The sequence below is a fragment of the Taudactylus pleione genome, unplaced genomic scaffold, assembly GCF_031769625.1.
Source record: "Taudactylus pleione unplaced genomic scaffold, aTauple2 ptg000162l, whole genome shotgun sequence".
Taxonomy (NCBI): Eukaryota; Metazoa; Chordata; class Amphibia; order Anura; family Myobatrachidae; genus Taudactylus; species Taudactylus pleione.
In genome coordinates, this window is record NW_028284564.1 from 6,006,698 (window position 1) to 6,021,921 (window position 15,224).

Consider the following 15,224-nt stretch of genomic DNA (forward strand, 5'->3'; position numbering starts at 1 on the left):
ATATCCGAATTTAAATCAGGCTCCAATTTTATTACAATAGATTAGGTGTTGCAAGGGTTCCTCAGCTCTGAAGAGGGGCAATACAACCGACAAAACCAACTGGTTACAAGTTTCACATAAATACATATCTTACAGTGTGCAGTAAGCAGAATTATATAGGTTAGCTTAAAATCTAAAGAGGATATGGGTGGGCAAATAGGAAGAAACGGGCATAGTAAAACAGGGCAGAGACTGCAGAGTAAAGTAGAATGTTGGTAGGCTAGAATGAAACAATTAGATTTAAGGGCACGTAAAAGGGTCAGAGGGCAGTCCAATCATTATCAGAGCAAAGACAGCGTGAGGGAGGTAAAATATTGAGACATCCAGGAATAGATGACTGAAATACAGTGACATGGGAGATAGAGAATGGAGTAAAAAAGTAAAATATTTGTGTATCATCTTCATAGAGATGATATCAGAGGACAAAAGTAAGCTCACAGAGAGAAATGCAGAGACAGAAGAGGAAGGGTCCAAGATAGATTCTTGGGAGACCCTGACCATAAGGGGAAGTAGAGGGGATTTAGAGGTTGTAGGGGAGGGGGGGGAGGGGGGTGGAGTTATTGACTACCTGGGCTTGTTGGAGTGGCCCAAATCAGCTGCTGCTTAGTGCTGCTGAGGTCCCACTTTGCAGCACGTGGTGCCACATAGTACTTTTTATTTTGGAGGGGGCATGGCCTCCCAGATTTGCCCCCCCCCCTCTCCCTTACATTCCCAATACAGAGGACCCACTCAGCTTTCGGCAGCCCTGGGTGTGGATACGGAAAAAGCAGTTGAACAAGTAAGAAGTGAACCAGGAGAGAATGGATATTAATTTCATACATATGCATATTGTTTAGTTAAAGGATCAATGTTCTGGACAGTTGCAAAATATTAATGAGCAACGAGTGTGTAAACATCTAAAACACTGGCATGACCATCTTTTTTTAGTCTCACCAAATGACATGTAAAGTGGGCGAATCAATACTCAGCGCCGGCAGCTGTCAGTGCTGGGCGCCCGACGGAGCAATTTAATTGTTGCCCGGTTTGGGTGCAAATAGCCGCCGGTGAGCAGAAATGTGCTAATAGTCAATAGTTTGGGCATCTAAACAGTAGTTTTGGCGCCCTAAGCAGGACTTTAGACGGGTTTAGCCATTTACGCGGCTCTACACTCAATATAATTGGACGCGACAAGCACAATAATGAATTGGCACCCAAAAACAAATGAATTGCTACATTAATTAACGTGCCTCAAAAAGCAACTGAATTGCCCCAAAGACTCTGGCTAGCTCACTGCAACTGTGTCAATACAAGTTTCAAAGCCCCCAATAAAGCCCACACCAATATAAATTATTACAGCTTTTTTTCTTTAAGCAAATATAAGAAAATCTAAATAAGGCTACACTTTTCAGCTGATTTTCTCTATAATGGTAAGCACAAGTAACTACAGTGCCACCGGTAGTCACTTTTAACGTTAGATTTATTTATTTTTGACGTTTTTTAAACCTACAGCGGATTTTCAACCTAGCAGATGCCTGCAAAACACAACTTTGCAATGTAGTGTTAAATAACATGTAAAAATGTCCTTCATGCCTTCCACTTATAATCCTTTAAAAAGCAGCAACAGTTTTAAGTGCTCATTTTATTTACATCAGAGATAGAGCTGGCACGAAAATTAATCCCAGGCAGAACACACAACAAGAAAAGTGCTTCTACACTGCAGTTATAAGCCTATAATAAAGACCAGATTTGATAGCATTATCCATGTAGTGCGGTGAACCACACACAAACAGTTCTGTATGAAGAATGAGAACTGAAAGACCAAACCCTTCCAATTCAAACATCATTATTGCTTTTAAACATGAGCCATCCAAAATTACCCAGCCAAAGAGGTAAAAGGAAATCCAAAAATAATTAATTTGGTCTGGCTGTATATTTTGAAAAATGAAACTGCAGGTTGCTAAAAAGAACCCAACACATAGTTAACCCATTTACAGGTTTATAACATGCCCTATAAATGTCCTCTCAGGGAGCAAGAGTTCATGGGTCCTAAACACTGCTAATACCTTTTCATCATAATGCACTTCTATAGCTACAGTATTAAGCTGGAAAATGTCATAATATTTACAGAAACTCAGCATTCAAAGACCAAACCTAATATTTTAATATGTGCCTATTCCTTTTTGTGCATATAAACATTACATCTGTATTCTAAGTTTAGGCTTGAAGAGAAAGTGGTTTCAAAGGTTTTTGAAATGATTTTCTTTGATGGGAAGCTATTTGATGGTTGAAAGGACATTTTTCAGAAAGAGACCTGGAGATCATTATGAAAGGTTAAAGTGTTCTGAAATCATACACTGTATGATATTCAGTAAAACATTTTTTTTCATTGCGTTCAATAGAAAGTTAAGCTTCAGTCCTATTTAGACCAGGTTAATGTCCATTTATAGGATTCAGAAAAAAAAAAGAAGGAAATAGATGTTTTACACATTTAAATTCATAATTAAATATTTGAGAAAAATAAAATATTTTTTTCTATTATAAAGGAATTATTGACTGATCTAACCAGGCTTTAGAAGTCTGAAATCATTCAATGTTGGTGCTACAAGTCATGTAACATCTGCCTTAGGTTGTCCTTATATTTTATGATCAGACAACCACCAATCCAGAATACCTCCCCTGATCAATATAAATCACAGATGTCAATCAGAACAAAGGTACCACATAGCCAGACAATGATTGCAAATGCAGTGTTATGCCTTTACTAAACACTAATTAGTCCCCATAGGATCACATGCCTTGTGACACAGGCCACCGATTCAATAGCTTAGACGAGCAGCTGGAGTTGCCAGTGAATGAGCACCTTGAGCGCTGATTTACACATTTAACAGTTATTTATATAGCGCACAAATATTACGCAGAGCTTTACAGAGAATAGTCACACACATCAGTCCTGCCCCAATGGAGTTTACATTCTAAATTCCCTATAACACGGACACACAAGGGTAATATTTTGTCAAAAAGCACTTAAACTACCAGCATGTTTTGAGGAAATCGGAAAATTCAGTGGAAACAGATGTTTGCCTGGGGAGAACATACAAATTCCAAACAGACAAAGCCAAATTCAATTAGCCGCGCTAAGTACCGCAGGCTTGTAGCAGTGCCTGGGGCTATTTAATTGCAGTCAACATGCTGCACTTAATGTGGATTTCTGAAACTCAAACTGAAATCCGCGATAAGTAGGACTTTCTGCCCTTACAGCTACCACGTTAACCCATAGCTCCGGGCGCTTTCCGCGGAAACTATTGCATGATGCGCGTTAGCCACAGACTTACCATGTGAGGAAAAGGGTTTAGAGCATTAAAGTCTGAGGCTACTAGCCCGCAGTAAGTATCCTGGCTAATTGAGTCCGGGCCTTAGTTTGAAATTGAACTAATGACCTCAGTGCTTCGAGGCAACAATGCAAACCACTACATTAGCGAGCTATCTACAAGGATGTGTGTGTATTATAGAATATAACTTGGTCTGATCCCATAATTCCCCTGTGCTTGGCTTCACAGTGTAACAAAAGGATTTATACCTGCAAAAAATTGTGTTCCTGTTTTCAAAGATGAAAACTCATCATTTCAATTATATTGACTGCGAAGTGAGTATGGGTGAAATCAGCCTTTTTATCCTCTAAATCAGTAGTTCCCAAACTGGGTGCCGTGGCACCCTGGGGTACCTCAGGGCACTTGCAGGGTGGCCTCAGGTTGATGTTCCAGTACCAACTAAAATTATTTTTAGACAGTGTGATTGGCACTGGTTTTGTGGATCAAAAAAATATAGACAAAAAGAGGCGCAGCCCTGAACCTAAGGGTGACATACTGTATAAGCACAATATACTTCATTACATTTAAGCTGAATTTCTCAGTTAGAAACTTTTGGCCCAGGGGTGCTATGGAAAAAAATGCTGCTACTCTAGGGCGCCGTGATTCGAAAAAGTTTGGGAACCAATGCCCTAAATCAATCATTCACAATAAAGGAATGTACATAACACTGCTGGAGGTAAAAGTTTCTGCATATCAAGCTAGATCAGCTAACCAACAGTGGAATGTATTCCCATATGACAAAATTGCACACTTCACTAAACATTCAAACACAAATTAGAGTTTGCATCGATATTTAAGTGGTAATCATTCAATCCAGTTAAATAAATTGCTTAAGAATGTATTGGCTTAAATCTCTTACTAAACCTGGCACAGCTCTTGGCAATTTGTTGAGCTAACTGTTCTATTTAGATCCAATTCCACCAAAACTGACACGTGTATTTTCATCAACCACAGGTCAAAAACTAAAAATATGATTACATTTTAATTTTTAGTTGCCTCAAGGAACATATACACCATACACAGTCGAAAAACTGAAGTCAGCGTCAGTTAAATTAGTGACAAACACTGTAACAATACTTTTTAGCCATTTTAAAATACGCTACATAAGAACATAGCAAAGAACGATAAACCACTTTGGCAGATATTAAACCGCCGTGGCAATATACAGTGAGCAAAACACTTGGCATTATTTTAATCGTTCAAAATGTTTAATCACATAGTGGCCACTAAGCAATAAATGTGATGAGTGAACAAGGGGCTGGATATGGGATCCAGACGATATGGGATCCAGACGGTAGGAATCCTGACAGCGGCATCCCGATGGTCAAAATTCAGATGGATTTTGGCCCTAATTCTCTCCCTAGCCCTAACTCACCCCTCCACAACCAAAACCTAACTGTCCCATTTCGCAGCCTAAACTCAACCCTCCCACAGCCTAATCCTACCCCTACCCCTAGGGCCTAACTCTAATACTTACCATCAGGATCTGTTGGGATTGTGACCGTCGGGATGCCGCTGTCAGTATTGTGGCCGTCGATATTGTGACCGTCGGCATTCTGACTACATCCCGTCTAGAAGGTTTTCTGTACATGAGTAATGTATTGAAACTTTCAAAATAATGGTTTCAAATAAAGAATACTGTTGCCATATAAATCACCAATAATTATTAGTAGCATTAGAATGGACTGCAAACAGTAAACTTATTAAAGAAGAGGGGGGGGGGGAGAAAGGGTAAAAACAACTTGTTTAAAAACACTAGATAGACACTAAGGGGGCGATAAAATGTTTTTTTTAGTCGTGCTAATTAATGAGGGCCAGTTTGCTATTCAATTGTTCTGGGCGCTCATTAATTATCGCCCTCTTTGCCGCCTAAAATATGTGGTTTAGCCATCTAAAAACGGCTCAACCCGTCTTAATTTCTGGCTAGGGCGCGCTATCTGCAGTTAGCGCGCCCTAACCAGGGTGTTTCAGACACATTTCTGCTCGTGGGTGATTGTAGAAATGCCGGCGCCGGCGGCTATCGTGCCCTGACAGAGCAACAATTGAATTGCTGTCGGGCGTCGTAAAAAAAAAAAAAAAAAGCCACCGGCAGAACAATTGAATTCCCCCCTCTGTTAGCCATATTAGATTAAATGTAAATAACCATATTAAAATCTCAGACATTACAAAACACATTAATTGGACCATTGGAAAATATTGTTGTGTGTACATATAGTTTATATATAAACAGGTCTACAACTATTTTACATTTGTACACAATAAAAAAAGAAATAAAATCCAATTATAGCTCTGTCAAACGATCTGTGTTTTCCCTTTTGTTATAGCTATGACAAACCCTCCCTGCAGCTTCACCATTAACATGTCTGTTGCCTGTCAGACCACTCAAAGATAATGTCATTTATCTCAGGGTGGCACAAGACCAGTCATTAGCCTCAATAAAAGACCTCAAACAAAGGCCAGATGATGTTTTCCTTTTCAGGGCTTGTATGCTGGCAGGTCACAGTTGTAATGGATGAATGACTAAAATTTGAGTCTACCGAAAAACTCAACCTCAACAGGAGGAAAAAAAAAAAAAAAGTGTGGGGAGACTTAACATTTTTATTAGGTGATTTGCCACTTACAAGACCACAAACCTAAAACATTAATTTTCCCATTGAAAAACTAACAGTACATATACCACATATTTATTGTTGTAAAGAAAGGGGGGGAATCACAACATACTATACAGAAATTAATGAAACGGGAAGCCCAATTCTATAGTTTTCACTCACTGATGTAGTCCCCTTTTTTGTGATACTAAAATCAAAATAGAACTTAGGACATAATAAAAGCCCTATGTGGTTTCCAACACAAATTAAGAGCAGATGGATCTTGTGTATAAGAATAACATTAACCATCACTAAATGTAGATGCCCTTTGTGTTTATAAAAGACATTTATATACAAATGGAACCACATTGTTCAGTGAATCCGTTGTAGAATTCACAACACTTTTTAAATCAGGGAAGACAAGCAGTGGATCATAGAACCTCTATCTTCAGGACACAAAACATCCCAAGGAAATTGAGCGTACACATATTTGCCCATCTCAGTTGAGGTAGTTCCATTGAGACGGGATGTAGTCGGCATCACGGCGCCCTCGGGATGCCGGTGGTAAGAATCACGGTGCCGGGATCCCGGCTCCAGAATCCCATATGCCGACATCCTGAATGGTAAGTATTATGGTTAGTGGGAAGGGTTAGGTTTAGGGGTTATGATTAGGCAATAGGGGAAAAGGCTGCAGGGGAGAGGGCTAGGGTTAGGGGCTAACTCCTTACCTGCATGCATCAGTATTCTGTTGGGATGCCGCAGTGGGTATTCTGACCGCCAGCATCCTGACCCAAACAATCGAGACCTAGGGGTCTATTTCCTAAGGAGTGTTAGGAGATAAAGTGAACAGTGAAAAGGTACCAGCCAAATAGCTCCTAACTGCCATGTCACAGGCTGTGTTTAAAAAAATGGCAGAGGAGATGATTGGCTGGTACCTTATCACCGTTCACTTTATCTCCTAACACAGCTTAGTAAATAGACCCCTTAGAGCCATATTTGAATATCATTTTTCATTGACATCTGTGCTGAGATGTCCGTGAAAGATGACGATTTTTCTCGTTACGAGAACTGAACTTCCAAGTCAAAACCAAACCACTCATCTCAAATTGAAATCACTAAAAGATGCACTAGGTGAAAATGATAATCCGAAGTAAGATAAAGACTATAACTCAATGGAGTGAATGAGCAAGGCAATTCCCACATTGATTAACAAGACATTATTAGTTATTTATCAGCTCTCTCAATTGAGTAATTTATTGTTTTGCTTATATCAGTTCTTCTAAAAAACACATTAGCAGTGAAGCTAAAGCAAAATGTTGCTGGATTGGTATGCATTTTAATTTCTAATTAGTCAATGACAGAAGTGGAACAAAAAATTATTTTGATGGCAATAGCTTTGATCATCTACCAACACACAGCCACCAAATTATTAAACACTTTCAGAATGAAACAACCTACTAAGATCTTGAGCTGGGCTTATTGTTAGACACCCATATTTAGCAGTGCATTTAACTGCTAAATCCCTTATGTAGATTTAAGAACTAGCAGCTGTGAAGCCTCAATAGACTTTGTATTTCATTTATAGTCACTGACCTTTTTGACCCATTGCTTTAGTCTGAATAAACTACACCTTATGTGCAAGGAATTTAAAAGACAGGCCACAATGAAGACCATCAACTCATTAATTAAGCTGGAGTTGGGAACTCTAGAAATGTAAAATGATTATTAGTGGGCTAATGAAACATTATATTAGGCTGGATGAAAAATCTGAAGTGTTTTGCAATTAAAATCTAATAATTTAGACAAAAGAGTATCAATTTTTATTCACAGCAAGAACTGTAGTAAGCATTGCATAATGTAGTCATTTACCTTCATTATTTATACGGTGTTATAAAATACTGGAAGAAAAGTAAATTCAGTATGACAGCTACAGATATAATATTCACTGAACTTTGTAACATAACACTTGACAAACATTGCTCGGTCATTAAGATATATATGGAATCACAGGACTATTAAGCGTCCATATAACTTCATTGCAAACTACATGTGTGTGTTTATGAAATACTTTATAAGGTTCAGTGTTTATTTTGCTTTTGAAGCAGAGTGAAGTGTTTTTCTTAGTACAATGAAATTATAACCTGCCATCATTACTTCGTTTTTAGAAATTAAATGACCTACTTTTTCATGAAAGTCTAAATACATGGCCCATGTAATTTTCCTATACACACACTTTACAAAACAGCAAGCAGGCACTTGGACCGATTGTGTCAAATAATAGCCTAGAGGAAATCTAGGTTTCCTAAATGGTTTTTTTCTTCTGAATCTCTAGCCTTGATTTAGTATTCTCTGCTATATATTTTCGATTTGCAAAAACCTATTAACTAACCAGCAAGGGCAGTCTACAGTTAGCAGGTTATATATAAAAACATATGTTATAAAAAAAAATCAATTTATGTTTGCCTATTTATCTGCCCATGCAGCTAGCTTAAATGGTCATTTAAAAAGGAAAAATGATCATTGCGCTTCTACGAAATAACAATATACTCCATAAAAAAATATAATAATGGCAAAGTCTAAAGTAGAAAATATGTTTGGAATGGTTCTTTTTGACCTCTATACTGAGATTATCAAAGTATTTTGGCATACATATTATCTTCATCACTGCAAGCAGTACAGTTACATCATGTAAAAAATGACATCTGCTCACAATTTGCTACACTGTTGCCATGAAATGGAGATCCATAAAAAATAAACAAATAAATATAATAAATAACATTTATTTTATTCCCCCAGACTGTATGTAAAAATTGATTTTTGGGAATAAACAAAAAACAGATTTCCCCTGCTCATCCACATAGCTCATTCCATTATAATTGGTTGGTCAGTTCCTAATTATTATGAAGAGTCAGATGGACAAGATAAGAGATCACACAAATCAGACAAGTTTAAAAGGAAATATTTGCTTAAGGCAGGCAAGGAGGGGGTGGGCTGAGGCAAAGAGGGCAGGGGGGGGTATTTTGATGTAAAACATGACTTTACCCTTTCAGTGCCAAATAACATTTCAGTGACTGCCTGGTAATTGAATTTACTGTGGAGTTAATAGCTGAAGCCATAAAAAACACAACAATGGATAAAAATATGATTCTCACACACATTTTATCTCTGAAGGAGCGTTGTGAAAAGAATTATTAAGAGAAGCAGGGAAACCACAGCATAGCATGCTAATCTTTGTTGCCATGACAGCAGCTTTTGAGATACTGAAATGTACAGATTGCCAGCTAAACAAAATTGTTGATTGTGAACATTTGGCTGAAAGATTAAAAGGCTAAAGGGGATATAAAAGGGCAGTACCTCCCACATTCCAGGAAGCCACTAAATCCAATCGAAAAGACCTGACTCCTTAACCAGTGCTATTATAATCACTGGATTAGGGCAATTTATCTAGACTGTTAAGGCTGATTAAGAAACTGCACATTACAAATTATTGACAGGCAAAATACCTACGGTAAAGAAGCTGAAGTATAAACAATAGGTTAGAAACGTATTCAGCACATAGATTTCTGCTGTAAAATTTAATTTTCTAAATCTCCCCAGAAACACTGATTGTGACACACTTAATGTGCTATTTGTTAATACATCAAGAAGGGACATGACATAACCATGTGAGTCATATTTCAAGTACTGAAAGCAGTAGCAAAATATTAACAGAAGTGAAAAAATGTATTACTCAAATAAGCTAAGAAAATAAATTGCTATTATAAAATCATGTGCCTATTTTTTTCTTATATAATTAAACTGCAATTCTAATATTTTATATGTCATTGTATAAATAAATAATTCTGATTAAAGTCTAGTTTATTAGCTGACTTCTTTATGTGCAAAAAGATTAAAACAATTGAATTATACAGAATGCATAATTGCCACAGTACTTAATTCATGAAGGAGAGAATAAGGAAAAAAAAAAAACAATCACACAAGGGTTCAGCCTGTAGAATGCATTTGACCCTTAATTATCAATCAACAAAAGCACTGGTTCCCCAGAGAAACCTTACGCCCTCTGGATAACTGCTAGTAAATAACCTGCCTCAATGAGCAGCAAGAATAGCCATTCTCTATAACCAGTCCTAACATTTGATTTGCTCATGTGCTTTCAAGCTACTTAGCATTCACACAGTTCAAGACAGACTGGTTGAAATCAAAGGAGTGCCTGAAACACTACAGTCTTGCATTTCTTGAAATAGCTCTCTAGTTACACCCTTAGAAAAAAAAAAAAAAAGATTAAATAAAAGAGATTTTTCGCAGTGCAATATTATCTACTACAGCTCTGCCAGTACAAGAGGATACACTATACACATCCCCCACCCCATGGGCAAACACAGCAGATTATTGTAACCATGTCATCTCTCACTGGTTGTTTATACTCTAGCCTGTTGTGCAAATAGAGCTGGCTGCTACAGGCAATAAAGATTATGGGGGAGGGGCACAATAGTAGCTACATTAACACCAGATAAACACAGGAAACAATACAAAAAAAAAGGACTGCCTTGTTAAATACAAATCAATGAATGTAAATAATTAAGAAATAGTTTGTAGACACAAGTTTAAAGGTGAGAACCTGCTTGCTTAACAGTCAGGACGTCAGTGGATGGAAAAACATAAGAAATAGTAGCCACAAACTATAAATAAAGTCAGACATAAAAGGAAAAAAAAAAAGGCAATATTTTTCCAACCAGAGCACGTGCCTTACATTTAGTTTTCCTATATCTCACAGGAAACGTGGGAGGCTTCACAGGTTAAAGTTTAACACACTTCTACTCCATTAAATATAAGGGCAACAAAAAGTAATCACTCCATAGCAGAAATTAAACATGTAATACAATAAGAGGTGTCAATAAGATTAAAAAAAAAAGAAAAAATCCAATTCATCAATTTTTTTTTTTACCTTTTCTGTTTTCAACTTCTTGCTCCGCCTGTGGCATTCCTCTTCTTCATCTTCTTTTCTAGCCAATACAGAGTTCACCATAATCCCTGAATCAACTGCACACTTAGCCAATTCCCCTACAAGGCTATTGCCACAGTGAAAAGGACTGCCATTCCCAGGGGCCTTTCCAGCTCCAAATCCATACAAATGCACAACTGCTTGGTTATTCACCCCAGTGTTGGAATGCCCAAGGTCATACAATTTATTACTGTTGTCCTTTCTAGACTTTCCGGAATCCTTATCCCTCTTTGAGCCCCTGGTGCTTTGGCTTTTGCTTCCAGTTCTTTCCTCTTTTACATTTTTTCCACAAGTAGTAGTTGCAGTAAGGCCAACTCCATTAGTGTTGTGGCCCAGTGCTGCACTCATGACAGCTGAAGCTGTGACCTCCCCAAGACGCCCTGTCTCCTGCTGTCTTTTGCCAGTGCCACTGCTTATCTCCGGAATCCCATATAAAGATGCAGAAGGCAATGACTTATTAACATCCTTAGAAGTTTTACTCCTTTTCACTTTTGATTTGCTAGTCTCTTTGTGGCTGCTCCCTTGGGGGCCAGATGGCTGCTGCACAGAAGCAAATTTGAGGCTGTCAGCTAATCTAGAGGAGGTAGAGTTAACTGGTCCACTGGATGCCAAGCAATGTCCACTGTCCTTGGAAGCACAGTTGCTGTTTGTCGGGTTGCTCATCTCAAATTTCTGTCTGTCCTTTTCTAAATCAGCATCCAAATCAATAATCAAATTTCCCACACCAATTTCCCAGTCATCACCACTGTCATAGGCATCAACCGCACTTGGATCCACACCTTTCGCTATAGTTGAAGTGCTCAATGACATCCTGAAGATAAAATGGGTGGTATTACATTCCCATGAACTTGTTTTTGGAGAAAAGTGGACATTCGTTTATTTATGTGGGTTGGTGTCCCAATTTTTTTAGTTGAAAAAAATAAGATAAAAAAATTCTAAAGCAAATCCAATTAATTAACCCGGAAAAGTTAAGTCTTTTGTCCTAGGTATTCCAATAACTGTCCAAATGTGACTTTAGTGAATTTCACCTCCTGTGGGGGGAGGGGAAGATGATCAGGGTTATACAACTGCTCAAGTGAGGCTGAGATATAGTTAAGCTTTAGGCATTGGATATATTTCACAACATGATAAATTACATATACATCTTACAGAGCACAACATGTTCACTTGCAGTAATGTAAAAAAAACATGTAAAATACAACAAAAAAATGTAAACCACACTGAAAACACTGAATGAAACAGAATATTATGTTTAATCTAATGTGTCAACTTAATTGCTATATTGTCTTTTTTTAATACATAACTGGTATGAGGGGAGGAAAGCAAATTGCGGTGTGATCAGGCAGCAGAGAATCGCTAAGTGTGTTAAATATAGTATTACTGACTGCACAGGAAACTGATTAAGACATACACTTTAAGTGATCTGCACCAAGGTGGCCCCAGTGACCGCAAATGAGGCAGTGTTTGACAAAGATGAGTTAAAGGGATTTTTGCAGGGACAAACGTTATGCCAACATGAGAGTGACTATAACAAATAGAGACAAATGACTTACCTTTTTACTCCCTTTTTGTCATTTTTCAGCTAATAAGGCCACCAAGATAGAATCCGACAAACCAGGCAATCTGTACCAGCTCGATCCCTCATTTTACTTAAATGCCAGGAATGATGAAGGAAGAAGCAAGTCATGTATCCCAACCAAAAGGTAATCCTGTACTTTACAATATTCCTTGTTAGCAGAAAAACATCGAAATGTTTCCACTTTTTCCCTTTCTCGACAGTCTTCCCTCCTCTCAGTTTTACATCTGGGATTCACACTGAAGACAAAAAAACCACAAGGAGGAATTGTTTCACAATTTCATCCATGGGAAGAAAAAAAATGCCAAAAATGGATGGGGGGCTGGGAAATTGTAGGTTTTATTTCATTGCCACTACTTCAATCACGTCTTTCCTTTAAACATAGAATTCACAGCCATCCTGATCAGTTAAGTAATGATCCCTATGCACAAAACCTACAGGCGTCCGGTTGTAACAAGACAGAATGTGCTAACATCGAGATAAATTAGTGAAAGGGAGAGAGAGAGGGGGGGGTGAAGAAAGAGAGAGAGGGAGAGAGGAGAAAAAAAAAAAAGAGGGACTGAAACTGTGGTCTGGATTCAGCTCTCTGCTTCTCAGGAAGTGGCATTCCCCACACCCTCCCCCCAACCACTAGTTTTCCTGACAAATCTGCTTTCTTGAACAACACATGAAGAAAAAGGGAGGAGGGGGGACAGTGATGGATCTGTGATCTGATAAACCTATTATCAAAATATTTTTAAGTGTGATGCTCAATCTTCAGAGGGATGTTCACCTTATTCCCTGCACACTGTAATTTGTTTGTGCTGCCTCAGCAAGTCATTGTGGGCTTTAACTGTTTATAGGCATGTAAAATACAATGACCACACTGACAAAGATATTACATTACTGCTTACAGGGGATATAAAAAAAGGGAACTGTGGATTTTTATGTTGATGTCAGTCAACACTACATTTTAATTTTTCTTGATGTATATTTTCTTTCCTGTGCCAGTGAAATGATCTCAGTGCCTGCTTAGTATTTTTAATTAGCTGACATTCCCAGTTAAAAAGCTGTAATGAATTGTTGATGGATTGGAAGTTTAGAGTGGTTTGTTAGAAATAGAAGAGGAGGGGGAATGGGGGGAGGGCAGTCATCTGAAAGCAGCTATTTTGTTGCAGCTCAGGCTTTTACATCACGTGAAGATCAAGAGCTCAACTGCTTGTCGCGACGTGAGAACACAGGACGGGTGACAGGCAATAACACAAGCAAACCCTCTTAGGTTCTGCTCTCCCTTCCTCCCCTAGCATAACTCCAACTGGTGAATGGGAAACAGTTCTTTCTGCAGCTGTACATCTGTGTCAGGGAATAAATGATCAGGCAACGTGCTATGCATACATATGATATGGGGTGTGTATGTATAGGTGTTGGATAGTAATATAGACATCGCATTTCTCAAAGCCAAACGTTTAGTGTCTCTTAAATGTGTTAGAAAAACACCCTTTAGGAGAGACAGCAGTTAATCCTTGTAATTAAAAAAAAAAAAAATACTTAAAAAAAATAGCCTTTGAAATATTAATTGCTGATAAGCTCCATACATTACATATATGGATTGTATTAATAAAGCAGTTATTTGATTATATATTTTTTTTAATGTATGGAAATCTCACTACTAGTGTGAATGCACTAAGCTTGTAGCATAGACAAAGTGTGAGCGACACCCTGACGTCCTGTCTTGCGGATCACACACTGTATTATATTTAGGGCTATATTATAGGTGTGGAGGTTTTTGCTACAACCCCAGGGTTGCCTGCATTAAATACCCTGAGTGTTACGTGTGAGGAGCTGCACACTCACCATGTTTTCATTCCTCAGAGCTCTGTGTGATATAAGAAAAAAAGCTTCTTGGTTCTTTTACTGGACAAGTTAACAGTGCAGAATAAATCACTTGACACGGCGTTGCACACATCTGTACTTACGATCTGAATAGGATCGACCTTTGCTTCTAATTGCATCAATGTTTTATGCTGCTGCCGAGTAGATTTTATACACATTTTTGTCATGTGTCCTCCTGTTTGTACAGTCTAAAAAGTACATAGAGTTCTACAATAGCTTCTACCTAATGATCAATAATACAGCTCACTAGGCGAGCAGCAGAAATAGGAGAAAGCATAAGAACTGGGAAAGAGAGAAGAGAACTGAGCAGCGTCTCTACCTGATAGGACTTCTCTTTGTTCCTAATGCCTTTTCTCATCTGGCCAATCAGAGGTGAGCATTTGTGGAACTCGGCTTCATGATTGGCTGCGTGTTTCTTCAGCTAGAGTGGGGGAGGCTGAAGAGAGCATTCTGTGTACACACACAACAAACACTCATGTGAGAGGAGCAGCCAGCAAGCACTTAAATTACCCTGGCAATAAACACATGTTCCTAACTGAATTATGAGCAGTGTAAAATACAAACCTGCTCAGCACAAAGGGATTGTCTGTCAGAATACAGCTCTGAGCACAACTCTGACTGTGGAATAGAAATATGCCAAGAAAAAAAAAAACATCCATCTACTGTACTGTATATATTTGGTATCTAAATAAAACAAGAAGTTGATGCATGTTTACTCAGTTGGAATTGCAAAAGGACAGTAAATATATAAGTTTAAACATAAAAATGGTCTACATAAGATTGTAATACATGCAGAACGT

General features: G+C 38.2%; 1 protein-coding gene across 4 annotated transcripts in view; it reads right to left on the minus strand.

Annotated features, from left to right (window-relative positions):
- The window catches only part of ZNF608 (zinc finger protein 608), a 98,769-nt gene extending 84,102 nt beyond the window's left edge, over positions 1–14,667 (minus strand). For 2 of the 4 annotated variants that reach the window (XM_088475103.1, XM_088475101.1), the window contains exons 1-2: positions 12,530–13,044; positions 10,920–12,007 (exon numbers count right to left, since the gene is read on the minus strand). In XM_088475103.1, the coding sequence (XP_088331229.1) occupies positions 10,920–11,786 (867 nt within the window). In that variant the 5' untranslated portion in view covers positions 11,787–12,007; positions 12,530–13,044. Of the gene's footprint in view, positions 1–10,919; positions 12,008–12,529; positions 13,045–14,385; positions 14,482–14,507 lie in introns of those variants that run through there. The other 2 variants (XM_088475100.1, XM_088475099.1) reach the window with 2 other exon arrangements.
- Positions 14,668–15,224: the final 557 nt, after the last annotated feature.